The following is a 26,942-nucleotide window of genomic DNA, read 5'->3' as shown; positions in this document are numbered from 1 at the left end:
GTTGGGTCTTGGTAGGATATAAAAAGTAGGAAAAATTTCAGAACACACTTTGGCTGTCCGAGACAATAAAGTACACCTAACTTTTTCGTATTGTTAAAAGAGCACTTAACTTTTACACTATTACCATAAGGAATTACCAAAATACTTTGGGCAATATTCCAACCGTATGTTCATGAATTTGTATCAACTTTCTTAACTATATTGAACAGCATCACAACCTAGGCAATTATGTCCAAGTAACCCAATTTGAAACGGTAAAATGATAAATATTTACTTCTTTAACAACTAAATTTGTAAGAATACTTGCACACTGCTTTGGTTAATCAGAGAAAAAATCAGGTATGTTTTGAAGAATCTGAAAACGTTAGATGTGTTTTCCGTCACCGTTGACCTTTCTGGCCTCATATTTGAAAATGTTACTAAATTGGGTGTCATTACCCAACTGGACCTCGTCAACTGAGGCGGCCTTGACGACCCAAAGCATGAACGATATTATAAGGGTTTGAGCTGGAGGGGGTTGGGTTGGGAAATTGGTCAGATTGTGGTCCACGACGACCCGGTCTGGATGAAGACAGTTTGAAGGTTGAACGTTGTCCGGACGGGGCGTTTGGTTGTCCTCTTATTTACCGGCGGGAGCGTTATGGGACGGGGGAAAAGCTTGACCGTTGGAAGAGTAATAAAGCAGAAGTCGTGCCCGCCACGTTCAAACGGCAGTCGGCCGATGAAAAAGCCCGAAGAAGAAAAACAAACACAATGCAAACAAAGCACAAAAAAGAAAAATGTAGCTGGAAATTTCTGAAACGAAGGTATAGAAATGCAAATTTTCGTGCAAACTATTCCTGATGCCACATGGCTGTGCTTGTGACTAGCAGACGTGAGGTTCGGCGTTCAATTCTCCTTGTTCTTAAAAGATGATTATACTATAGTCTGTATCATATCAGCAAATTTATGATACATTGCATATCATCGCAGACAAGTTAGGAGCCCCGCGAGGGAGAACATGGCCCAGCCCAAATTGATCAGGCGGGCTACGTTTGCAACGCCTAGTTGCATTGAAAGTCAGGCTAAAATTAGATTTGATTTTGATACGACAGGAAACTATCAAATCTTGGAATCAGATTTTATCTTAACCCATTAGCACTCTTGTTTTCTCATCAGAAGTCTGAAATCATGCCAATCACAAGTCAGTTAGGTTCAACATTGGAATTCACCTACCTTTTTCCTTTTCACGTCCTTCTTCTCTATCATTTAGCATTGGTAAATCCTAAAAGAGATAGGTATCTCAAGATCCATCGCAGATAAGGTTTTCCAGTGAAGGTAGCTACAATCCGAAATAGAAGGGTTTCCATGCGAGAGAATAACCAACATCCTACCATCTAGTCAAGCATATTTTTCCTTATCTTTTGGTACTCGCCATAATATCTTGCCAGAAATAACTTAGATTGTTGTAGCTTGTGATTCAACTCACATGTAACTTTTTTCCAACGTCCTAAAAGTCAATGGTAAACTGTCCTTTTTTGTTAAGTACTTTTATGATTTCCTTTCTTAGCTTTAGGGATGGAATTCCCTCCAGCAGGTCGAATTTGCCCATCTTTTATTTTCCCTTTTCTTTTTCATCTCTCTCTCTTTCTCACACATCCTGATATTTGAATATTATGTGACAATGGCAACCCACCAAAATTCAACTAAACTCGTTCAACTACTCTGTGTACGCAATATGCATATATCACAACAGATACCATCTTCATCAGAATATGCTCCACATTTAAATTTGGATTCGTCAATTTGTAACCTCAACATAGTTATGTATACATAAAAAAAGAATAGCACTTCCAATAATTAGCAACACATAAACTACAGTTACACGGTAATGACCGAACCAAGTAAGATATGAAAATAGTAGCTTCATTTGTAGGGCACTGTATATGCAGATTCTTATTGGTGGATGGCGGAGGCAGAGAAAACTACCAACTGCACTGAATCTTTTTCAAAAACACTCTGCTTGTAGTTACTAATTTTACACCGTCAGATTTTCTTGAACGAATGTAAAGGTCCCTAATATCTTGCCTCCACAATCTGGGAAAGTTTCACATCCAGGAAGAGCCGTTACTTTGCCTCCAGAATCAACGTCAACTGGGTACCTCAGAAGATGCCCTCTCATCTCTGTAACCTCATTTGCTGCAAACTGTTGCCAGTTTAACTCTGCCAAATGGTTAATTCTTCTCATACAATCCAGGCTATCTGGGTGTCTGAAACACTCCTCCAATACTCCCAAGTGCTCTGCCCAGAGGGACATACGGTAGCCATAGATCTAGAGAACAAAGAAAAGATATTGCACAACTTAGACGTCAATAAATTATGGCATGTAACCCAATCTACAAACAGGTCTTAACTAACTGTCTAGCAAATTTTAAAGAAGTAGGTAGGTTCTGAAGGATCACCTGATGCAGTGGAAAAGAGGACGTCTCCTCTAATCCACGATCAAACGCCTAACAAATCTAAGAATAAACGAAAAGAAATGCAAAAGAGAACAGACAATGGAAAGAGAAGGCAAAATAGAGGTTAGGGTTAAACACCCTTAAATAGGGTAAAAACAGATCTACGGGTTTGGATCCAAACAAGAAGAATGATGAATAAAACTCGAAAGAACTTGTTTCTTCGCTCCTGCGCCATCACCGCACATAAGCATCAAAACAGAAAAATTCTAAGGCAGATGATTCATTCAATCCTGAGGGGAATGATCTCGGACGTTGGCTAACAAATAGGAGCTAGTAGCTACAAGCAGAGTCACAAATTGACCTCCAATTAGGTCCATCTCATCAAAGACACGCTATTAGCACTAGTCGTGTCAGATTAATATATGCAACGGGGCACAAAAAAAGGATGAACCTTTGCTGCTAGAATAAATATGCGTATGATATGTAGGTCCAATGAGAGAGGCAAACAAGACGGCTATTTCTTCCCGTGTAAAGAGTAAAATAATTTCTTCATGTAGCGCATCTAAAGCAACGCACCCTAGAAGTAATTAAGCTTATAACTGCACAAAAAGTTTGCCTTGGCAGCAGAGGCGGAGATCTGGTCGATACCTGCCCTTTTGGATGTGATGACTTTCTTCCCCGCAGATGCTGAGGTTGATAAGCACCCATTGCAATCTCTGAGTCTCTTGATCCGTCCAAAGATCGCTGGTTGATATTCGCGGATCCCAAGATTACATACTCATCGTCGACTATCATTCCTTTGGAATGGACGTAAATCATGAAGCGACGGTTCTTCTGAGCAAGTGCCTACATAATGCAATTAAGTAGATTTTGAAGTCTTGAAAGAACATTTGCAGCAAGTTATACTCGTGAGAGAGAAACAAGCAGATCACAGAAAAATTATCTTTTCTGAAGGAGAAGATTTTGAAATAGATGAATTTGCAGAAAGTAAACACCTTTGTGCTCAAATGAGGAACTAGTTTACATTAATAAGTTTTAAAGTCACCTGGGGAGTACTGCTGTTATCTGCATTTAAACTTGGAGAAGAAATATTCCGATCTTCTGTTTCACGGTTACCGAGGCAGAAAAAGGTCAAATAATCACGTGGGTGGCATGTCTTTTCAAGGCCAACCTCTTCTAAGGCTTTGTAGATCCTCTCATACATCATTTCCATTGTCATATGCTGCAAATGTGACAGGAGATGAGCAACAATATACACCAGAAAAACTCGGTAATATTATGATCCTTAATTCAACAGGCAATGGCCCAATGTACCGAAACAACATGCGAGTGATACTAGCAGAAGGGGAATAAATATCAGGCCTGAGCTGAGCACACACATATCCTCTTGAAAAGAAAATTGTTATATGACTAGCATATCAAAACATGGTCATTCTAGAATTACTTTAAATAGAATTTAAAACCATGGCAAGAAAGATATCTGAAAAATTTATCATGACGAGTTGACGACCTCACCTGCCAATAGAGGATTCTCTGGGTGGGAATATCAGTTGGAACACCCTCAGGCCACATCGGAATTACAACGTAGGCAGAAAATCTTTCCTTGGCTTTAATTTTTTCTGAAATCTTTAGAGCTATTTCCATAGGTATTAGGTTGTCGGCACCTGCACGCGGCGATTAATAAAGCTAAGTAATAACGGAGATGCATAAATATATCAAACAAACTGAATCTTGGTTTCTGGTTGCAATGAGAAATATGTGAACTTGTGCTAACAAGCAACCCGATCTAAAATAATCTCAGCATTGGCTTCAGAAAGTGCCAACCAAAAAGAGTTCCTAATAAGCGACACTTGCCTTATTAAAGCAGCAATTATATGGTGAAAATAACACAGTTCATAGAAGTGTTACTGCCTCTAACATGACCAACTCAAGTCATCCGCATGAACTTGCCCCTAAGGAAGCAACAGAAAGTTGTTCGGAATGCTGATTACATCAGGTCAGCTTTTCAGATAGTTCATAGAAGTTTCACTGCATCTAACATGAGAATGTTTGCAAAGATGCAAACCTCAAGTCATCCAAATGAACTTTGCCCCTGAGAAGGCAACTGAAAATTGTTCAGAAGGCGTGGTAAATCAGAACATCAGTTTTTGTCCTTTAAGCCTTTATCCAACAACTAATACACTGTCATCAACAAGAAACCAGTAGAGGATAGGACACACTGTAAAAAATTGACTCAAAATTGCTCCATTGTCTGAGTTGGTGGATTTCAACTCACCTCCTAGATGAGTTTGTCTCATGCCACAAAAAGACTACCGCATCACGGCATTTGGCAGTATGGCACATAAATATTTACTCTAGATTTCACAAAATCTTCATACAAAATTGGCTCTAACACTAATTTCTCATTATCTCCCTAGAAAAAACTTGGGTGTAATTGATGGAAATAAATAGTTTTATATAATTAATGGTGCAAAATTTAGGTTTTTATTTGGGGAAACGTTGAAAATTTTGGTATGTCGTGGCCTCATGGGCAACTTCTAGTGAATGGAACAACGCCTTTTAGCCCACGGTCTCCCTCTGTCTCTGTCTCTGTTCTTCTGCTCTAGGAGCCGTCCTCTCCCTCTGCTTGTCTAACTTTTCTTTTTTGGATTTAGTTTGAATATGTTTGAGGAGCAAGATGCCAAAGCAATGTCTGGCCACACGAATGTGTTTTCCTCGCGATCGACTGCAAATAACTTGATGTCTTCTGAATATAAATCTCGCACAAATTTAATTTACATGACAATATCCGGAGACTGAACAAGCTGAAACTTACCGACACTACCGTGCGAAGACCAGTTGTACGAAGACCCAATGAAGTATTGGTTCTCAATGTAAATGAAACGCTGTGCTGCTCGAATTGCCTCAACGTACGCAGTATGTATGCTCATGTCAATCTTTACGTTTTTCCCACAAGTCAAACTCTGTCGCATGCACAAGCCATCTCAGTATAGAGGTAAAACAACCATTAGTTTTAGAGAAGACGAAAACCGACTTAACCTTGCTCATTGCTACTTTTGGATCCTTCGGAAAGCCCTTGACGGAATTGGAGTCAATTGAACGGAATATCTGAAGCGGGCCGGAGAAAAAGGAAGAATCAGTAAGGACATGGGACACAATAAGAAAAGAGTAGCAAAGGATGGAAACAAATATGGCATCTTAATATTGCTTCGCCATGTACATAAAAATAACTTCTAAGTCTTCCTTGGGACGAACGAGTTACCTGTACATGCCATGCTTCTGGGTCACTTTCGTCCATGTGTTTAGCGTCTTCTATTCCAAGTATCTCAGAGATGCTTGAAAGCTTGAGCAACGCATCATCTTCAGACCTTTTAAGTTTGTCAATTCCACGGGGCTTTGAAGCTTTCAACCACCTCTCCTCAAAGTTTGTCAACACATCATATGCGGCAGGGCCATCAACTTTGCAGTGTAAATCATGCCATGGCTGCCTCGGTGAAGTTACACCTGCCTGTAAGGGCCACATGCAAGAGAAAAATGATTGTTCTGAATCTAATAGCCTGCAACATTAATCTCCTCTGCAGAGAGATATTCTGCACCATAATAAGATCACTACTTGTCACCACACATTTAAAGCAACATACGTTGTCTATGGCTTTTTCATTCAAATTTACATTTTCACATCCTAAAGTAACGACGTCCTGGAAATCAAAATGCTTCCAAAAGATGGGAGAAGGACTGGAAAATGAAAAAGGGACTAGCGATTTTCTGTATCAACAGTCAGCAAACGACAGAAGAGGAAGTTAGCTGATGGCAATTAAAAGATCAAAATGAAAGACAATCGAACCATAATATTGCTTCACTACTGATCCTATTTAAAGCGTTGTGCGTAACTGGAAAATAAATCAAATATTTAAGCACATACATCAAGAGAAGAAAATGGCAGAGCAGAAGAAATTAAATTACCGGAAAGGTTGGGTTGTGATAGTCGTCCTTGTGAACAGTTTCTAACGTCCTAAACAAGGAATGGCTTGGAGTATCATATCGCCCATCACATAAATCCAGCCCTCCAACAAATGCAGTAACTTTTCTCTTGCCATTGCCAGCATCGGTGTCCAATATCACTGACTTTTGATGATGTGTATAAATTACTCCAGTTTCCTGTACAATGTACAATTTAGCAATTATAATCAACAGGTATTTCTAATAGCTGATCAAATCACAACTATTCCCTTGCAGATAACTTGTTTCCACGTGGAGCCACAATCAATTGGAAAAGGATGGTTTCAAATCATAATTTCACCTTAATAAATTTCATAATTGAGAGAGAGAGAGAAGCGGATTTACTATTTCTTTAGTTACATGCACCAGAAAGAGTAAACAGAAGCATATATGTTATATGTGCACATTAGCACATATAAGCATTCATGCATGTATTCATATGTGTGTTCAATTCAAAAGTATGGGAGATTATATATGAATGGGATGTAGCTTCGGCTTCACAAACGATGTTAGTAACAAAATTTGTGTGGGAAAGCACAAGCAGGAACGATGGGCGTTTCTGTAAGCATGTCGAAAAGAGAAGGGAAAGAAAAGTCAACTAAAAAGGTTGACAACAAATACATAGTTGCTTCCTGTTAGAAAGTTACCCCTTGCTTGACCAAACTGTGGCGTTTTCCAGCAGATCTAGGACAAAGCAAAACATGAACTGAAGAGTGCTTGAAAAAGTTTCGTGTCTCCTCATCGTGAGTCTGCATTTTACCCTCCTGCATATGATAATGAACCCAGCAGAACGCAAAGGATTATAAAAAAAAAAATTGTAATATGTCGAACTCAAAAGTAACACGGCTAAAATTTTCACCTTTGGAAAACCCAAAATGGTCCTTGAAGTGAAATCATCCCAAACAAGAAGCAAGACTCTCACGCCTTCCTGGGACCTCTTCTTCAGAAGATCCCCTAGAGTGTCGGAGTAGAAACCTTGTTCCCGAACCAGCCTGACCATGTGATACACCGACCATCCAGTGATGTAAATGAATCGTCGTGCCCGCATGATTGCTTCGAAGATGTCTCGCCAACACTTGCCATGCTGGGAATGCGCATCTCCCTCAAGCCTGAGCAGGGCCGGAAGGCAATCGTCCGGAACATGTGCGTCCTGATAAAGCGTGACCTTCCCACCCTTCCTCAAAGGGAAGTATGTACCGGGAATCCCTCTGTTCTCTAGGCCAGCAATTCCAAGACTGTAAGACGCCAATCTCACGATGGGGATGTACTGAATTGAGAGCTTCAGGGTAGCCCCATCTCTACAAGGCTTGTTCTTGGGATCAAGTATCGGAAAAGAGCCCTCTAACTTCACACCGGAGTAGAATTGCTCAACTGGAATTGAAACAGTTCCAATGAGCTCAGAGCCGATTACGTCGCTATCCTTGACCAAAAATTGCACTTCCGCGGCATGATGTGCAATCGGAACGCGAGAATGCTGATTCCAAACTGGGTTCTCGTTATCGGGGATCACACTGGTCCTTGCTACCACAGCATTTGATACAGAAACGGAAACATAAGCATCGGTCGTCGAATTTTGACTATGCATGAAGCCGTCCATCTTATCAGCAATTCTGGTGGAAACTTTTGTTCTGAACATACCAACAAAGTTCTTGGATAACGCGTCCATGTCTGGGAGGTTTCTCGCTTCGTAAATCCATATATCAAGCCTCCCATGTAGCAACAATACTTTCAAAGACGACGCTCTCTTTGATGAGTTTGAAAGGTACTTCTCCATTCCCACAAGCGAGAGAAGGATATAGTAGATGCAGAACGGTTAGATAGATAGAGAGCTCCAAGGCATCAAGCTTTCAAGAGTTCGGATGAGAATAGATGCTCGATGAGCAGTGATTCACTTATTTCAGGGAAGAACGAATCATGATTCACGCAGAAGGAAAGGAAAAAAGAAGAAGCTGATGCAAGAATCTGAAGGGTCTGCTGGAAAGATAAAAGAGGGAAGGAAGGAAACGAAGAGATGCCGATGGACGGAAAACAGAGGAGGGAGAAGGAAGTCAACGAGAAGGAAGTCAATCAAGTCCCGCGGTTTTAATGACCCGAAAATCCCCCCCAAAACGAGTCTTCCAAAATACATCATGTTCCATGAAACTCCAAATTGTTTATGTGAGGTTCGAGGAAACTTTAAGGGAGTCGCGAGCCAAAAAGCTAGAAGACGGTGTTCCTAAAACCGGCTATATAACAATATCGGAATCAAAGTTGGTTCCGTGCTCCGCCACTGCTGACATGTCATCCCTTGTTATTGATACGAAGATACAAGAATTGCTACCGGAGGTACTGGGCTGTCCTGTTAGAAAGCAGTTCATTGATAACATTGCCCCCCTGAGCCATGCTTCATTCAGCAGTTCTAATTCAAGGGATTCTCACCCCATGTTGTTGAAATGATTCTGTGCATGACTAGGCAGGGATTGTCGTGGCCTGATTTAAGTATTATAATGCAGGACGGTCGCTGGGATACTGAAAAACAACAAACTATTTCGGGAAGGAATCTTTTTTGCTAAAAATATTGAACTTTAATGCGGCAAAAATGATTTTGCAATAATTTTAGGTTATATTGGTATCTACTGCATTTTGGCGTATCAATAATATGATTTGGTTTTGTGCGACCTATATTTTTGCAAAAGAGGATGGATGTCCACTCTAGATATCCGAGTTTTCTTCTTTGTGGAGAAGATATTGATGTCTCTAAGTTGGAAAACGAGTTTCGTAATCCACAAGGTTTCATATGGAACTCATCTGTGTGTGTGCCTATGCCTCTACTTGTGTCTGTGTTTGGATATTTGACATTTCTGCATGCTTGAGTACGTTCTGTCATGCGCACTTCTGTCTGTGCATTGACGGCTACTTGCTTCTTCACCTGTGCCCACCTTCTAAGGAAAACTCTTTAAGTTGTCTGCACAAGTGAGTTAATGCTTTGGTGTCGAATGATGACAGTAAATAATGTCATTGTGTGGTCCTAGATCTGATCTATGTAGTTCTAGTATATGGTGAAAGTAGCTTCATTGCTCAAAGGTAGATTGAACGTGCACTCCCCAGCCCACAGGAGGCCTGGAGCCATTTCTTTGTTTACTCGTCTCTATCATTCCAACGAAAACGCTTCTGCGTTTCAGTTGTTGAACTTTTTATTTTTATTTTTTCCGACAGACCGAATTCATGGTGAAGTGTGACGGCTGTGTTTCAGATGTTAAAAAGCAAATTGCAGACGATCGAGGGTATGACCTTTGGAGACATTTACAGCTTTTTTAATATAAATGAATTACCTCTATCTTTGTTTTTATCCCATGTTTTGTTTTTTTCTTCTCAAGATGACTTTTACCGCTGTCCTCCATCAGGCGTTAAAAGACTTGATGTCGACTTGACTAATCAAGTTGTACGAGTGCTAGGCTCCATTTCTCTGCGGACTCTGACAGATGCCCTGCAGCAGACAGGCAGGACTCGCTTAATTGGTCAAGGGAGGCCAGCAGGTTAGCATTTCAGTTGTCCGTCTTCAAGGTTTCGCAAATACCTGTGATATTTCTTGAAAGTCCTTGACGTGTTAAACGTCTGCAAATATCTTATATGGAAAACGTGATTTAGTTCTAACATTATGATGTGGATGTGATTTCTTCTTTGTAGGTTTGATCTTATTGGAGGTCGGTCTCTACTAAGGTTGCCAAGCCGTAGTCGACGTGGCTTTTCCCTGTCCCTTGTGTACTTGTACAAATTTTGATTTCTAAGGACTGTCCTTAAGCTTCAGGAGATTTTCCTTAATTGTGGTATACTCGTGATGCTCTTGGTTATCATCAGTCTTTCCTCTCTCCTTCTTTTAGGCCTCAAAAATTGATGGATCTACACAAAGTCCGGCATGCTGGGAGAAGCCCCAAATTCAAACACCTTTCTCATCTAGAATCTCTAATATTGGCATCTGTATACATGCAATTAGATTTGTTCTTTCAAACAGCAAGATGGCATATATGATTGCTGTTTTAAATTTGGGTTTTTTGTCTATATTTAGTTGACACGGATGTCAACGACCCTAGCTTGGTTGCATTTTTGTTATCAGTAGCTAGTCCGGCGTTTCAACGAGAAGGTCCTTCATCCAGATCGGTGGCTGTTTTCTTTGTCTACCTGAGACACTGAACCACGTTATACTAAACCATTCTACCTACCTTTACTGACAAGAAACCCAAGTTTGTAGATTTATCTTCTTTGACCCGATCGATTTATCTACAGATATATATTAAGAAAGTAAGGATACAATACTTTTATAATGTTTTACATGTGAGCCCTGTTGCATTTTATTCTTCTGATTGATAATTATCAGTCTTGAGTTACCTCATTGACAAGCATGACGATGGCTCCTTCTACTTACAATTTCACAATAATAAATGGTTTCAACTCTCAAGCGCAAACTTGTTTTTCAGGAATTAAAAGACAATCGTTTTTGCTTCACAAATTAGAGTTCATCAAGGATTTCCAGCAAATGGATGGTCCTTAAGAGAGCTGTAATGATTAATGAGAGTTCATGTGAAAACCATAGTTTAGTACATCATTCACCAGTTAATGCCTTTGCAGATTTATGAAATTTTATGGCTTAAATAGTATTTCAATGCTAACAAGATTATGTGCCACTGTGATGCAGATTTTTCAGTTTCTGCTGCTATTGCAGGGTTTAAAGGTCCAGTTATACATGGTGTTGTTCGTTCTGCCAAGCTAACATGGAGCTGGCTAGAATTGAAGCTAGCTTCAGCAGCCTGTCGCCTAGGAAACACAGATGGTCTATAAATGAATTCGAGGATCTAACTAATGGGGCTGCAAGCACTGGAAAAGTGTTCAATCCCTTAGGAGGTATTTCTGAAGAGGTCAGTTTCAACATTCTTTCTAACTAGCAAGCTGTGACTTTTATGTTGATAATACTGTTACCGGAGTCGGATGTAAGCACTCTGTTCATTTTTTTCTTCTCAGTTGTACTTTTCCTAGGCTTCTTAGTTACTATCTAATCGATTTTCTTCTACGTGTCCTGATTATGGTACAAATGGTCACGCAAATTTGTTGTGATTGAATTATGCAAAGGGCTATGGTGCACGGAAGCCCACAGCAGTGACGCCCTGTCTTCCCCTAGGAGGCCTAAAAATTCAAGTCCAGGGATGACCCCTTCAGTTTGCGCAGGAAAGAAGATAAGACGTTCCTGCTTCTCTATCCCATTAAGTTGTTGACTGTGCTGTTAATTACGCTCTCTACATGCTTGCAAACCGAAGAGAAATCAGGTCTCCACCTGTGTGTCTCACCTAGCAAGTTGGACCGGATAGCTGGTCTACAGAGGAGGGCTATCAACTGATAAAGAGTACAAACGAAACCCTGAAGAAGGATGGTGTGCTTGGTAACACAAGGCGAAACAGGTGTCCCATTGATTTCCATTCTTGAAAACCCACCGAGTTGGAAAATGACTTTATCCTTTGTGGAACACATCATGCAACATTGGCCTCGTATTCTATTTGGTGTTTTTTTAAACAATACTTCGTTTTTGTACCTGGGAACACTGAATGTCAACGACGAGGGAGATGCATTTTTCTCTGGTGCAAAGAAGATGATGAAGGTTATGGATCTCTTTGGTCGATCTATTGTGGTCTATGAAACTGAGGATAGGTTCAGTGCACGGATTGCGGCTGCTGTAATAGCCAGAAGCGCTGGTGTAGGAGAGAACTACAAAAGTAATGCGCTTGCGATGGCACTGTTATATGGGAATCAAGTAATAGCAATTTCTCTTCTAGCTGATGCCAATTAGGTATGATCCCTGCTTTCTCATATATCCAAGCTGTATCCTCCTCGAAAACAAGTTGGTAGCTCCACCTTGTGAGCGTTTCTGAAAAGTGGCTCAGCTTGTAATATTATCTTTTCATTTAGTTGGTTCCCTAATGTTTTTCGTCATTCTAGTAGCGGCCAGATGCATGAAAATCCAGTTACCGGTAATCACAATTTTTTGACTTGCATTAGTTATATTGTGTGTGTGTGTGTGTGTGTGTTTTGTGCATTTATGAGCACGTTGAATAGAAGTCATGGAAGATTAATATCTGGTGGCAAGTATTGTATTTTTGTGCCGTGCACGCATCTGCGTTAGTGAGACAGACAGACAGACAGACTTGCAATTGTCTTGCGGGATGTGCTTGCTCAGAAATCATCCAGGAAGAAGTTAAGCATGTAAAACAGAGAAGTCTAAAGTTCAACACCCACAACCAATGTTAAGAATGCATCCAAAGGAAGCAAATCCGATGTCAAAAGTGCTCTACAGAGATAACTTATTCCGCATGATAGCTGGACTAGTAGAAACTTAAAGTGGTGGCATCCATGAAACAATCACTGGGCTTCGAACGTCATGAACTCCATCACTCCATATCAAGGCACCAAATTGTGGTGCCGGCTGCTGTGCAGTCGTGGTGAATGTCACTTCATACGATAGCTTCTGGTACTTTTTGGTGAACACCAAAGTTTTGGGTGCCACTTTGATGGTTACACCTTTGATCGGAGCGATGGCCACATAGTATCTGGAATTGGGGTTGCCCACATTAGTAACTGTCCGTTGAACGGTGAGAACAGAAGGAGCAGGAGGCTCTGTTAGTACGACAGAGATGGCCGGATAGTTGAGATCTGCAGGAGACTTCCGACCGTGGTGGCAGGATAGGTTGGACGACTTAGCAAACATTCTAAGCTCAGCAGGCGTTAGTTTGATTGAACAGAGGAAATCAAAGTAATCTTGTGGGCTTATGTCATAAAGTAGGCCTGGATCTAAAGCCTTCGACGGGTTTATATGGCCAGCACCATGCTGATAGGGGCTTGAAGGAGAGTTCGATGCAGCGTCCCTGATGGGGTTATGGGTGCTATCATGAATATATGCAGTAGTCATGAGAGCAGATTTAATGGCTGCTGGACTCCATTCCGGATGAACGGACTTTAGCAATGCAGCTATGCCGCTGACGTGAGGGCAGGACATTGAGGTACCGGAGAGGATGTTGAACTTCACCCGCCGGCGGTCCTGCGCCAGGCTGGTCGGTGGGGCCTGTTCGCTCCAAGCTGCGAGGATGTTAACCCCCGGCGCGATCATATCTGGTTTCAGTACTTCTGGAGTAAGGGTGTTGGGACCTCTTGATGAGAATGCAGCAACAACAGGAGACGGTCTGATCCCCAAATTGGTGCCGGAAAAGGACAGCGTGGCTGTAGGACGTGGACTTGTCTGCATGTATCGCCTGATCTCCTTGCCGAGTGCTGCGCCGACAGCCGTGGCGGGAAGAAGGTGGCTATCCGCCACAAGCTCTTCCCCATTTGCGTCAGCGTTAGCCAGGATCATGCCAATGCCGCCCGCTTCCTTCACCACCAGACCTTTCTCCACCCTCGGATTGATTCCTCTGTCGCAGAGTACAATCTTGCCGGCTACAATGTGGGGGTCTAGCGACCCGGTCATACACAGAGCGCTCGGGAGGGGACTACTCATATTGTTGCCCATGTACACTAAAGGGTACTGCTTATCGGGGGAGAGAACGCGCCTGCCCTTGTAAAGGGACACACCGGATAAGATCCGGCCGTCGCCCAATTTCACATGTGACGGAAAATCTCTATCCATGGTGCTGGCTCCAATGGTTGCAATCCATGGGGAGACGTTGGTTAGGCTACTGGCACCAGGTCCTCCATTGCCCGCGGAACACGAGACGAAGACCCCCTTCTCCATGGCTCCAAAAGAAGCGATGGACAGGGTGTCCCTATAGTAGGCAGAGACACTGCCACCGAGCGAAATGGAAAGCACGTCGACGCCATCGGCAACCGCCTGGTCGATGGCGGAAAGTATGTCCGAACTGAAGCAACCGTTGGTCCAACAGACCTTATAAACCGCCACTCTGGCTCTAGGCGCCATGCCTCTAGCGGTTCCGGAGGCGTAGCCGAGCAGGTTGGCGCCTGGCACCGGGACACCTGCCACTGTGGCAGCGGTGTGAGTGCCATGTCCATCTTGATCCCTTGGCGACTTGTACTCATCTCTGTCGTTGATGATGCCTGTGCCTGCTTCATAGCCGCTGAAGAAAATCCGAGCGCCGATGATCTTCTGGTTGCAGTGGCTGGTAGTGAAGCCGCGGCCAGTCTCGCAGGCGCCCTTCCAGCGGGCAGGCCGGGCAGGCAACCCGCTGTCGTTGAAGCTCTGGCTTTCGGGCCATATTCCGGTGTCAAGCACCCCAATTATCACATCGCGGCGAGATTTGAGGGAGGACCAAATGTCTCTGCTTCCTCTCAGTCCCGGATCCAGGCCGAGGAACTCTGGGCTCCTGGTCGTGTGAAGGTGGTAGACAGTTTCCGGGAACACGGCCAGAACGCCGCGTTGGTCTCCCAGTCTCACCGCTTCTTCCTCGGTTAGCCTGGCGGCGAAACCATGGAAGGCGTTGTGGTAGTTGTAGATGATCCTTTCGATGCCATTTTCAAGCCCTGGCTCGTCCACTATGGAGTTTAGGGTGTAGGAGTACCAATCGAGATGCGTGGCAAAGCCCTCTGGTAATTGGGACTTGTCTGTATGGATAACGAATGTCTTCCATGGCGTATCGTAAGTAGAAACTGAAGAAGAAACAGCAGTGAGATAGAAGAAAAAAGCCAGGTTCAGCCATAGCCATCGGGCTCCTGGTATAGCCATCACTAGTCACTACTCGGGGGAGAGAGAGAGAGTAAGGGGAAGATATTACATCTTTATGGGGGTTTAAGAGGAGGAGTAAAGGGCCACGACAGTTGGTTGGTTGGTTGGTTGCTTTCCTGCAGCAAATAATTTAGAGGGGAGGGGTTTGGCTCGTTTCCCATCGGAACATGGTTGTGTAAGGGCAACCATCGATGAATTGAATGAAAGGGAAAAGGACGGGAGGCGCGATTCATCGGCGATCTCCTTGGCGGGAAACACTTTCCCTCGCCCCCCCCCCCCCCGTACGGAAGAGATGCAGTCGGTTCACTGTCTCTATACACGTGTTCACTCTTCCCACAGGCCACTCCCCATCTTTATTTATTTTATCAGAGAAGGTTTTTAATTTTTCCGACGGACGGCACACACCATCCATCGAGTTCGCATTTAACAACACGAGGGTTGAGAGGGAGAGAGAGAGAGAAGAGGCCCGGTCCGTCGGCACGCCAGTCGCCGATAGCCATGCTCCTCGAGTGATCACTCTCTCCCACAAACCATGACAACAATGCAGGCTGCACCATCCTCCTTTTTCAGAAAAGTTATTTTAGAAACTGGAGAAAGCTAATTTAGAACGGACGTGGTGTCTGATGTGTGCTACCTATCAGTCTCAGTGATAGGTCGGTCGGTCCGTTCTGAAGAATATTGGAATATCTCCTTTTAAATTAAATGCAAAAGGTTGGGGTAACTTAGGTTAGATGGAACTTTCGCTTTTCCTTCTCTTCTCTGCGCTGCTGCATATTCTTCCTGCTCCCGGTAGTCGTCGTTACATCTCTGGATGCCCATTTCTTGTTCTGGGGGCTTTGGGCCCCTATTGATTTACATTTAAAGCCGTCGATGTTCTGACTGAGTTGGTGTTGGTAGAAGCTACGTATCAGTGCCGTCGGTGCTGCAACCATGGCTGTAAACGATCTGTGGGGGAGCATTGCATTCAGACGGGCAACATTGTCATTTCTTTGATTCGGGTCTGCTGTTGCCTTTGCTTTACCAGCTGTTGGAGGTGGCAAAGGAATGAATTGATGGCGAATTTAATGGCTAGTGGCCGCGGCTTTGGCTTCAGTAAATTAAGTTGTTGAAGGGTATGCAGCCACATAAAAGCTGTGCCCCTTTCCCCTCGTACTTGCTCCTCTCCCCTTTTCCTCCATCACCATTACTCCTTTGGTTAGCATTCAGTTTTCTATTTTTAAATTCTACTGGTATTACTTGCCAAATGCGACCGACGCAGATTGTCAGGCCAGCTTCTTGCCTGACCGAAATGTATTTTAAAACTTTCCCATCCAGTTGCCACGAGGGCATTCCAAGAGTTTACAAAGATGATCTCCCAACAAAAGAAATAAACAAGGAAGATGTGCAACATTTTTCCGGGCAGTTGAAAAACTTTGCTTTTATTATTAAAAAAATGGTACAAGATTTTTCTGGCTTTGCTCCTCGTTTTTCTGAAATTTCAGTTGTGTATGTGACATTTCATACACGGGGGGCGACAATTACAGGTTACGGAACATAGAAAAATGCAGCTGCAGTTAAACGGTCCACCACCATTTCTTCACTGGACCAATACTTGCAGCCCGCAAACTGCAAGAAACGATGGTTCACCAAATGCTTATTGAAGCTACGGACCCTCCACTCACTACATCGATTTTCACTTCTGACGGTGGCGGAAGCACATGGCGTTCAGTGCCCAACTTCGATTCACAATTCTCAAGAGAGAAATCCAGTTCAGTTTTCAAACTTGGTTGAGCCACATGCCCTCCTTAAACTGGGAACTACCCATTGTATCTCATCTGTGCATCTGTCTGTCCATCTGCAGGGCACAAGTGCCTGTCCACTGCTTCTCCATGCAAGGAGGCTTCTTGCTACATACGTTCTCTGTGAAAACCTTGCATCAATTATTAACCCTGATCTTCAGTTGTCTGAACATTTCTGTATTGTTTTCTTCAAGGTTGGTGGTCCTGGGCTCATCCTTGTCACTAAGGAAAAGTTCTTTTACCTTTTCTCTCTAGTACTCGGAAGTATAAGAGGAAAGAGGGAAAAAGAGAGACAGAGAATTTTCTTGAATGGAATTCCAAGGTCGATCTTAAAATGACAGAGCCCAGCTTGAAATCATACATCAGGAAATTTACGTTAAGTGGACGAAAGCTGTATTGGGGCATAAAAATCGTACTCATGGTTGGCTATGGGTCAGGCACCAATAGCTATGACGATTGGTGACGGCAATGCTGGTGCATGTGAGCAATGACCCTTGCAAAATGGAAAACCATTTAATAAATACTGCCTGTTTCCTTGCCCCACAAATGGAGCCAAGTGCGGGCTCTTTGTTTTTCATACAGAAAGAAGAAAAGCGTCGATGCATTGTCTAACCCGTAGGAACACAGATCTCAAAGGAATTAATAAATTAAGTCCTACCTTCTAAGCCTTTCCCTGTTCCGACATTTTTAGTTTTCATCTGTTCTCACTGTTTTGCATTGGGCTGTTTCTAAGAATGTGACGAAACCCTCGCAGTTGCAGTAGATCTGAAGGGGTTAGTTTAGTGAGAACAGGGCACTGCTCTCAGACAGGCAGGAATCACCGTTGGATTCTGATGGACGTCAACACCAAGTCGTACCCCGGTCTATTTCTTCAGATGGAAAAGGTGCACTAGAAGAGCTTTGTTTCTGTAATTCACAGGCAGCTCTCTAAGATAGAACCCAATTCATGCGCCTTTAATTGGACGAGCATTGGGAGTAATCCAGAATCACTGTGTCTTAAAAAAAAAATAGTACCTAGCATGGAAAAACTCAGGGTACAAGGTCACATGCTTCGGATTCGATGCAAGATCTTCACTTCAGCACCCTCTTTTGCCACAGTCAATGCGTTAGGCTGCAGTGCAGGAGTAAAATAATAAGAAAGCAGAACTTTCTTTGCCCCGAGGCCTCACAGAAATGGGAAACCAAAGGCTGGTAAAATGATCTTCTTTCGACAAGCATCCAGCTTTAGGCATGTCGGAGAAGGAGACCAGTGCAATGGTGCCAAAAGATGATGTACTCATCAATCTCTTCAGTTGTAACTTGTAAGTTGGGGCTCGACCCAGATCTGAGACCGCAGGGGTATGGCCTTGCATCAACTTGTTTTACTGGCTTCTATACTAAAAGATTATAAAATATATGGTTGTAATTATGATTATTATTAGTATTATTATTAAAGAATTGATAGTTATGGGTTGCATTGGTTAGAATTGAATAGATTGTCATAATCTTATGGGTGCGGCCACCATGTACTCTCTCACACAATTGACTAGATTAAGACTTCATTATTAAAAAAAACACACACACACACACCCTGACCCGGCAATAATTGAGGCCCCATGCTCAGCCAGGTCAGGTCCACATATATGTTGAAGCCTTAATGAGGATCGTAGTAAAAAAAAAAATCATAGTCTGATTACCAAACCAGAACCCTGTGCGCTCAGCGTTGAGATTCTAAATATGTGAATTTCCTTTCAGTATCTTAATTTTTCTTCTTCTTTGTGGAAATTTTTTGTAAAGAAACTGAATGGTATACTAAAAAAGGAAGGAAAATAAATTAGTTATATATAGGAAAAGCGAACCTGACTCCAGGATTCATCATAAACATATGGACAGCCCATCAAAATCATCTAATGGACATGGACAGGCCCGCAAAGGGTTGCTTTTCTATCCACCACAGAGGGGGAGCTGTCTCCCTTTGCCACTTGGCCCTTCCCCAACACCAACCCCCTTTCCCCCCTTGTTGGCGAGCTTGTCGGGGACTCCTGTCAAGGGTAGCCAACATTGAGGAGGGAGAAGAAAGGATAGCTGTTGTTTCCTTAGAGTTAGTTATATGAAAGAGTAGTCACCATTCAATATATATATATATATATATATATATATATATATATATATATATATATATATATATATATATATATATATATATATATATATATATATATAGAGAGAGAGAGAGAGAGAGAGGAAGAAATTGCCTGCTATGACGTTTCTACCGTGAGGAAGCATATAAATTATAAAGTAAGTACATGGCATTTATTTGGGGATTAATGGGTGGAATCATAAGGAGAGGCGTAGTGGACGATTCAGGGAAAATTAGGTGGAGTGGGGTTCAGATCAGAGCATTGAATAAATTTTTGCAGCTGGAAGTCGGAAGCTGCAGCGGCAGACAGTCAACCGGCAAGGAATTCCCAAAAAAGTAGACGGCCCACTTTGGGGTGAATGAAAACCGCAGATTTTGAGACGCGCCTTTTTGTATACAAAGCTGACGGCTTCGATTTCAAATCTTCGACGATCAGAATGGTGGGCACCAAAATTTCTCAGATTCGTAAATCGCAATGACTTGCTCATAGCATCATAATACATGCTGCAGATTTTGAAAAGTGAACCACCTCAAGTGGAAAGTTGGTCAGATTATTGAATCTGCTCCCAAGTTCATTTTAGAAACTGAAATTAGAAGTTCAAACCCACAGTTATTTTGGTCATTGTTGAGATGTGCTTTTCCAGAGAGGCTGTCCAAGAAACACGCTGATCACCATGTTTGCTTTATAAAAGCCTTCCACGGATACAAATTTCAAGTGGACAGCAAGCTTTTTGACTGGCCTGCCTATCAGACTGTCAGAAGAAGCTTCCATAAGACAAGACGCATCTTCCCTGCGACTTGCCTTCCCCAAATATATATGATGTTTGATGTTTGAAATTGTCTTATTCACTTCAAGAAATTTGGTTTTTACAGCTAAACATGGGATGCATAATCAGGTGTTCCTCGGATAAACATGCATCTGAAGAAGAGAGTTTTTTTTTTTCTCATCTAATTGCTTTGACTTTGTTTGTTAAAATAATCAGATGCTTCACGATGATCAAGAACGGGACATGGCCAATTAATGTCATGCTTGTGACGTTATATTTGTCCTGATCATTTTTTTTCCTCTCTAACTGGTAGACGGCAGGCAGGACTGAGCGAGAGAAAAAGATGAAGGTGGGAGTTATAAGTGGTCAGTGGCCTTCTTTTTCTTCTGTAAAGAAATGGGTAGATTTGGGACACCTCGGTGGTGCTTTCTAGCCGCAGTCAGCAGAAATCTCACGCTTACTATATATATCTATTGTATGGACTTGAGATTGAGGTTTCCTACATAGAGTAGATTCCAGATCAGCCTCGAATCTTAACACCACCCTAATGTCCGAGAACTTGCACTTTCAGGCATATGTTGATTGAATAAGTACACACAATTATGCGAAAGATACATTTTGTGATCGGATTCATGCGAATATGTATTTGGATTCGGATGTGGTGTTAGGCATTTCTCTATTTGTATCTGAATTTGATTTTGAAAAAGCAGATACAATCAAGAACACATCCGATTCGAATCTGATTCATTGATGTTCTTAGTTGTAGCCCCGTAAACTAGAGAGGAGCTGATTCTTTTGTCTATAAGACGTCTCTGGTCTACCTCAATATACTTTGTGATATATTTTGATGCTGGGGCAATGCCAAAATCCAGCCACTTTGATCCATTCCCCAAAGCCAACGCCTGGTGCAGGCTCAAAAAAGCAAAGTCCCAACACATTACCTAATTGTAATTGCAAATTTTTTTTTTTTTTTTATCATTGAGTACTTCACAAATCACAAGTCATACGCTATGCATGAGAAATTAAGAAACTACCAGATTAATATCACAGGCTTGTGGATCCGATACTATTAGATTTCAGAATCTCCATTCCGGAATATTCGGGAACAGCGCTTACTGAAACACAATTGCCACGCGACAAGCAGGGTAGCCCTGGCTAAGTAAGGTTCTCAAGTATGATGGCTGGCGCGACTGCAGACCGAGAAACACATTATCTGTTATTGGTGTTCTCTCATTTTTGGTTGATGGATCCAAATCTTCTTTCTGTTTCCTGTATGAAGAGCAATCATAGCATCTTGCTGGCGTTTGATCAGATTCCGGCCGCCCACGAAAATTGTCGTCTTCCCCGTCATCGGTTCACCGACAATTGAGGATGTATATATGTTTTGGATGCTTTGAGAGATCTGATCATTGCTCGCACTGAACGGAATCCGAATTTGGTGTAGATCTTTTTATCAAATCGGACAGATCTCTAAAAGTCAGATCAAATGCTTGCAAAATGTTTAAATAAGGAATTTTGTGTCTCGGATATGCAAATCGGAACTCAGTTGTGCGTCCGACTAGAGTGCGGACATTTTTATATCACTAGTCAAATGCCGGTAGATGCTACGTACGTTCAACCTTTTTATATCCGATTTTATCTGTATTTTGTGAAAAAGAACGTAGTGTTTGATTTTCCCTGGAAACACCGGCAAAGCCGTCCGGTGGTTTTGTTCATACTTTAAAAAAAAAAAAAAAAAGTTAGTTCAGATGCATACTCATTTGTTTTGCTATTTGGCAAAAGCACACTTGCAGACAAGTTTCTCTAGTTGGTGAGGATTAAGTTCTTGATCACATGGCTCACTCTCAATCAACTTCTTGACCATTTCTTTTGCTATTTGGTGCATGCTTAACGCGAGAAGTATCTTCTTCTTCTTAACTGATCACTCTGCCGCGCTAGCTGGCCGACTTCTCCTCGACCCACCTGATCATATTAAACTTTTTGGCCGACGACTTGTTTGCCTTCTTTTAGGAAAAATAGGGAACATGGCATGGCCTGCAGCATTTATTAGGGCCCTTGGTTGCATTGCATGGTGTGAATAAAGTAAACTGTGTTTAAGGCTACTACATATGGAAACCCCGGCCTTTTTTTTTTTTTTATCGTTTTTATGCAGAAACCACATACAATAAATAATCTTGTTCGCAAACCAAACATTACAATCTTTTAATACAAACATTGCATCGAGGAGGCGCTTGAGCTCGTCATTTATCCGCAACACTTCAATTTTCAAAGAGGTAGAGCTTTTGTGGAAGCCATCAAACTGGATGCAGCTGATCGTGCAAAAAGAATTCCTATGCAAAGCCATGATGATGCTCATGTCCATGGGCATCAAATGTGGGTGGAGTTGTGAAAACGAAGGAGCAATAATCTATTGTAGTGTAATGCAGTAATTGTGCAATTCTAGGCCTGGTTACTCATGGGAAAGATCAAACGACCATGCAAATTCCAATGCACAATTACTAGAGACTAGCATCCACATTTTAATTCGCAATTCTTAATTAAATTAAACATCATGTATGACTGGACTTATGAGTGATGGCAAACAAGGAGAATAAGTCAAATATTATGTAGTTATACAAATTTGGCAGACATACATATTCTGAAAACTACTAATCTCCAGAACTCAGAAAATATAAAAATCCATTTTTGAAACAATTAAGGTAGATGAATCCTTCAGTCTCCAGCAACTTCTTAATTGGTCTGCTCCTCCTCCAGAGTGACTTGATCAACGTTCAGTGGAGCAGGGGCGTAGATAGGTGGGAGCTGCATGGGGCGACCATTATGTGCAAGCTTGAAAGCTTAAATTAGTGGGTCCAACTATATAGGACAGCCCCGAGAGACCCAGTTCACTACCCCATGGCCAATTGAAATGAACTATATGCTTAGTGCCCCATGAAATAAAACTGTTTACTCTGCCGCTGCGGTGAAGCCAAATATCTTGGCTAGAGGGACAGTAATCCAAAACTTGCATGTTTGGAGGGGCACTGATACATATAAATTGTCAAATATTTGAATGCAATAACATAAAAATAAAGGCAGTTTGTGTGGGCAAGACCACATGTGGCTCCGCCACTGGCTCTTAACTTTAGTAGCAACATTGGCGATCGTCCCTCTTTACCATTCACCGTGTGTGCATCATGAGAACTACTCTTGCTCATTTTCTCTCGATCTGTAAATTAGATTTTATACATAACCAGAACGGAGAGTTCTTCACAATTTCTCAAACATTATCTTGTACATTCTTGGTTAACCAACTAAAAGCTTCTTCAACATGTTTGGTTTAAATCATGCCATCGGAATTGATAGCACGAAGCATAAAAAGTTGGTCGTTAACGTGATCAATTCCGGGTCTCGGCGGTGGTTAAACAGCAGCCTTCATGTGACATTATCTGTTCTTTCCAACAACCGCAACCTTCAGTAGGTCAGATACAACCATTCTCAATAAAGTTTGTAGGGGCACCATAAAATTTACACAATTAACGCACATAAATTAGCTAGATCTTAAAAAATGTAATTTGGAAGATCAAATAATCTTCTATCTGAACTTGAGCTCTTTAATTTTCTCAACTTGTTTGATCGCGTGGTCGATTAATGTCAGTTTCTTCGGTTGCCTGCCAAAGATAAAACTGGTCCATTTACTTGGAAATGTTAAAGAGTAAGACACGCTGTCGCGCTTGTCCGACGCATAAAAAACCGCAAGAGTAATTAAAACTTGGTCGAATATGGATTATCATAAGCTAGCTGCTTCAGGTTTTCCATGTCAAAATAAAGAACTTCAGCACTAAAAACAGGCAAGGAAACAAAAAAAAAGAAAAGAGCGAGCAAGACTAATAGAGGCCACACGGTATTTCTTTCAGATCTACAACAAAGACAAGCAACATGATTAATTGGCTGTTAACAGATCATTTGGAGATGGCTGGGTTGGCGTCGGCTGTTGATTTTCCTGGACCACTACACCTTCCGCATTCCACTTGTGAGAACAATATATGGTTTAGGCGCAAGAAACAGAAAAGGTAAAGTAGTTTCATAAGATTAAAATTGGCCGCCGAGCTTTAAGAGGGCAGCAACGCCATGAAAAGCTGAGGAAACAAAAATGACATGGTAGGCTTTCATCCACCGTCACCTTTTACATTGCCCTCTACCACCTGGTAGTGCGTGATTGCTAATACTTGTTTGCTTACCAGTTGCTGCAGGCCAGGCCAGGTGACATCTCATATTCTGTGTTAATGAAAAACTTCCCACTACAAATGAGAAGTACAATTCTGAAGCATCGTAAATGCATGTATACTGAACAAGAGGTTTATTAAGTTTAAAGAACAGACAAACCAGAAACTCGAAGAAAAAATTGTGTCGGTTATGGTAGCCCCTTTTGAACCCTCTGAGCCATGGTCTCCTGTGAGATCATCGATGGGAAGCAGTTGGACTGGCGTGCACTCTGTGACCCATGAGCTTAAGAAATACATCCTTTCATCAGAATCGACTGCCAAATCAGAAACTGCATCCCAGAGTTTGTCTGCTTAGTTTGTCGTGTTTTTCTAACCACCACTTCCTCTGCTAAGTGCAGAGGATACCTTGCGCTAAAGATTCAAGGAAACAATTAGAATTTCCCCTGCCTTGCATGCCAACCATTGAAAGCAGAGAATCATGTCAAAGGTATGGCTCTTTCTAGCCCTAGCCTTCGCCACACTAGACTCGGTGCTAAGCAAGCACAGGCGCTTGCCGCCTCCATTGCCAGTTCTTCCCTTACCCAGTGCAGCGCAACTAAGATGGCAGCAAAGAGAATTGGTCATGTTTTTCCATTTTGGCATGAACACGTTTACCGACTCCGAGTGGGGATCCGGACACGAGGACCCAAGGCTGTTCAACCCATCGTTCCTAGACGCAAGTCAGTGGGTCAAGGTGGCTGCAGATGCCGGCTTCTCCCTTGTGATCCTTACTGCTAAACACCACGATGGCTTCTGCCTGTGGCCTTCGAAGTACACGGACCATTCTGTGAAGAGCAGTCCATGGAAGAATGGTGAAGGAGATGTTGTTCGTGAATTCATGGAGGCTGCTCAAGCCAGAGACTTGGATGTTGGCCTCTATCTCTCTCCATGGGATCGGCATGAGAGGACCTATGGGCTTCAACTGGAGTACAATGAGTATTACATGGGGCAGCTTCAAGAACTCCTCGACGGGTACGGGGTTGCACTTGCATTGCTTTGGTATATCTTCAGTGGGAAAATTCTTGTTAGATGCAAAATAGACAGTGTTTGAACTTCGAACTTTCAGGATCCCCTGTTTTCCGAAGAGATACTCGATCACTATATTCAAACTGACTATTTTTCTCTGAATTTACAGCGAGTATGGACATGTTTCAGAGATTTGGTTCGACGGAGCAAAAGGCAATAATACGAAGAACATGACTTACCATTTCAACGATTGGTTTTCAACGGTGAAGCGAATGCAGGGGTCAATTAACATTTTTTCAGACGCCGGCCCAGATGTTAGATGGGTTGGAGGTGAAACGGGTACTGCCGGTACGACCTGTTGGTCTCCTATCAATAGAACCTCTCTCCGAATTGGAGATGGAAGCATCATAGGGTATGTCCACTTTCATGCTGCGTCCGGCGATAATAGATCATGAAAAGCTGATGAAATACATAACAGCAATAGGTTTTAATGGTTTCAGGTACTTGAATACGGGCGATTCAAACGGCAGTGAATGGGTGCCTCCAGAGTGTGATGTTTCCATCAGACCTGGTTGGTTTTGGCACAAAAATGAAACCCCCAAAGCAGTGGATGAGCTCCTTCACATCTACTACACATCGGTTGGAAGAAACTGCGTGCTGCTGCTCAACGTGCCGCCGAATTCAACTGGTCTAATCTCGGAGCCGGATGTCAATAGGCTAACGGAGTTTCGATCTGCAGTAACCACCATTTTCTCTGCCAATTTGGCAGAGGGAGCGGTAGCTAAGGGCAGCAGCCAGAGAGGAGGAAGAAGTGGAGGATTTTTAGCTGCCAATGTGCTTGCCGACGACCCGCAGTCGTACTGGGCGCCGGCCGACTCGGACGAGGACCCCTGGATCGAGCTCAGGTTGGAGAAACCAGCGGAATTCAATGTGGTGAGGATACAGGAAGCCATCACGTTGGGGCAGAGAATCATTAAGCATGAAGTGTATGTGAAGTTCACTAGCGTGGAGCAAGATGAGCGGGGATTGACGAAAGGCGAGAGGGTGGCCAATGGAACCACGGTTGGTTACAAGAGGTTGCACAGACTAGGTCGTGTGGTTCGAGCCCAGGCCGTCTGGGTGCGCGTAACCGAGGCTCGTGGCCCGCCCTTGATCTCTTCCATAGGCCTTCACTTTGATCCTTACTCCAAGTCTCAAATCTCATAGTTGGCTCGCTTTGCTCTGCTGCGACACTCGTCCATGATTTGATTGATGGACATTAGCTGCATTATTGTGTAGTTAATAAAGTTGCCAGTAATAATAGTGATGACAATGACATGTGAGAGCTTACCTGCAGCCAGCTAGCTCTCTTTTGCATGATTCCGATCGTGTTGTCGGTCGTGTCTCATATGCGAGTGGCTTTGAGCGTTCCGAAATCCAGCCATCAAAGCAGTACTAGTTTAGTTGCCCAGCATTTGATTTTTCTAACCTTCCCATAAGATAGTTTAGTTACTAATGGATTGATCACCTACCCACAGAATGCCTGCACGAGCACGAATTATGGTTCCATAACTGATCGAGGAAGCGATTTCCACGACCCAACCACTTTTGCCTCGAATTTTCCAAAACGGTGAAAACACTTCTGCTTTGATCCAAAGATTGATAGCTGTCCTTTCACATTCAGACCATTATTCCTGCTTAAGAAATATTTCACATCAGGTATGCCAGGCTTCTCTCCTTGCATCATTGACATGTTTAACTATTTCTTTGTGCACTGCCAAGTTGCGAAAACACTAGATATCACGACGCTGACCCCAGCATTAACGTAGTTGTATACTAGCTAGGTGCTCACGCCACTACCCATCCCAAGCTGCAGTAAAGTCAGTGAAGTTGAACCAAGATAACACAAATTTCAAAATGTGTGCAGCAAAACCAATGGTCCTCTTCCTTGGTTGCT

At 42.7% G+C, this 26,942-nt stretch overlaps 3 protein-coding genes and 1 long non-coding RNA gene across 5 annotated transcripts; 2 read left to right on the top strand and 2 right to left on the bottom strand.

Annotated features, from left to right (window-relative positions):
• Nucleotides 1-1,743: 1,743 nt before the first annotated feature.
• On the bottom strand, nucleotides 1,744-8,512 carry LOC116260858 (phospholipase D beta 1-like). Its single transcript, XM_031639379.2, has 10 exons — nucleotides 7,297-8,512; nucleotides 7,085-7,201; nucleotides 6,402-6,596; nucleotides 5,701-5,946; nucleotides 5,478-5,546; nucleotides 5,254-5,401; nucleotides 3,954-4,102; nucleotides 3,484-3,660; nucleotides 3,087-3,284; nucleotides 1,744-2,311 (listed from the first exon to the last, which is right to left on the bottom strand). The coding sequence occupies exons 1-10, from the start codon at nucleotides 8,209-8,211 to the stop codon at nucleotides 2,018-2,020; spliced, it is 2,508 nt and encodes an 835-aa protein (XP_031495239.1). The 5' UTR covers nucleotides 8,212-8,512; the 3' UTR covers nucleotides 1,744-2,017.
• A 175-nt stretch (nucleotides 8,513-8,687) lies between these two features.
• LOC116260659 (uncharacterized) lies at nucleotides 8,688-10,502 on the top strand. The gene is made up of 4 exons (XR_007574284.1): nucleotides 8,688-8,762; nucleotides 9,633-9,700; nucleotides 9,821-9,952; nucleotides 10,104-10,502. It is a non-coding gene; the product is annotated as an uncharacterized LOC116260659 (long non-coding RNA).
• A 2,179-nt stretch (nucleotides 10,503-12,681) lies between these two features.
• Nucleotides 12,682-15,279, bottom strand: LOC116261330 (subtilisin-like protease SBT1.3). The gene has a single exon (XM_031640038.2). The coding sequence runs from the start codon at nucleotides 15,130-15,132 to the stop codon at nucleotides 12,796-12,798; it is 2,337 nt and encodes a 778-aa protein (XP_031495898.1). The 5' UTR covers nucleotides 15,133-15,279; the 3' UTR covers nucleotides 12,682-12,795.
• Nucleotides 15,280-23,524: 8,245 nt separating this feature from the next.
• Nucleotides 23,525-26,369, top strand: LOC116260803 (alpha-L-fucosidase 1-like). Of its 2 annotated transcripts, XM_031639303.2 has the most exons (4): nucleotides 23,525-23,936; nucleotides 24,020-25,012; nucleotides 25,176-25,418; nucleotides 25,507-26,369. In XM_031639303.2, the coding sequence occupies exons 2-4, from the start codon at nucleotides 24,480-24,482 to the stop codon at nucleotides 26,210-26,212; spliced, it is 1,482 nt and encodes a 493-aa protein (XP_031495163.1). In that variant the 5' UTR covers nucleotides 23,525-23,936; nucleotides 24,020-24,479; the 3' UTR covers nucleotides 26,213-26,369. The 2 variants fall into 2 exon arrangements, with proteins under 2 accessions (XP_031495163.1, XP_031495162.1); XM_031639302.2 differs by having other exon boundaries at nucleotides 23,525-25,012.
• The last annotated feature ends 573 nt before the right edge of the window (nucleotides 26,370-26,942 follow it).

This window comes from Nymphaea colorata, chromosome 9 (genome assembly GCF_008831285.2).
Source record: "Nymphaea colorata isolate Beijing-Zhang1983 chromosome 9, ASM883128v2, whole genome shotgun sequence".
Lineage (NCBI taxonomy): Eukaryota > Viridiplantae > Streptophyta > Magnoliopsida > Nymphaeales > Nymphaeaceae > Nymphaea > Nymphaea colorata.
The sequence above is the reverse complement of the archived record's forward strand: the minus strand, read 5'-3'. Positions and strand labels throughout refer to the sequence as shown.

Coding starts and splice junctions, on each gene's coding strand:
- LOC116260858 (XM_031639379.2), bottom strand. CDS start 8,211: ATGGAGAAGTACCTTTCAAACTCATCAAAGAGAGCGTCGTCTTTGAAA. Junction 3,285..3,483: donor ATAACAGCAGTACTCCCCAG/GTGACTTTAAAA, acceptor TGCATTATGTAG/GCACTTGCTCAGAAGAACCG. Junction 2,312..3,086: donor CATCACATCCAAAAGGGCAG/GTATCGACCAGA, acceptor TTTGTTCTCTAG/ATCTATGGCTACCGTATGTC.
- LOC116261330 (XM_031640038.2), bottom strand. CDS start 15,132: ATGGCTATACCAGGAGCCCGATGGCTATGGCTGAACCTGGCTTTTTTC.
- LOC116260803 (XM_031639303.2), top strand. CDS start 24,480: ATGTCAAAGGTATGGCTCTTTCTAGCCCTAGCCTTCGCCACACTAGAC. Junction 25,013..25,175: donor CTTCAAGAACTCCTCGACGG/GTACGGGGTTGC, acceptor CTGAATTTACAG/CGAGTATGGACATGTTTCAG. Junction 25,419..25,506: donor GGAGATGGAAGCATCATAGG/GTATGTCCACTT, acceptor TAATGGTTTCAG/GTACTTGAATACGGGCGATT.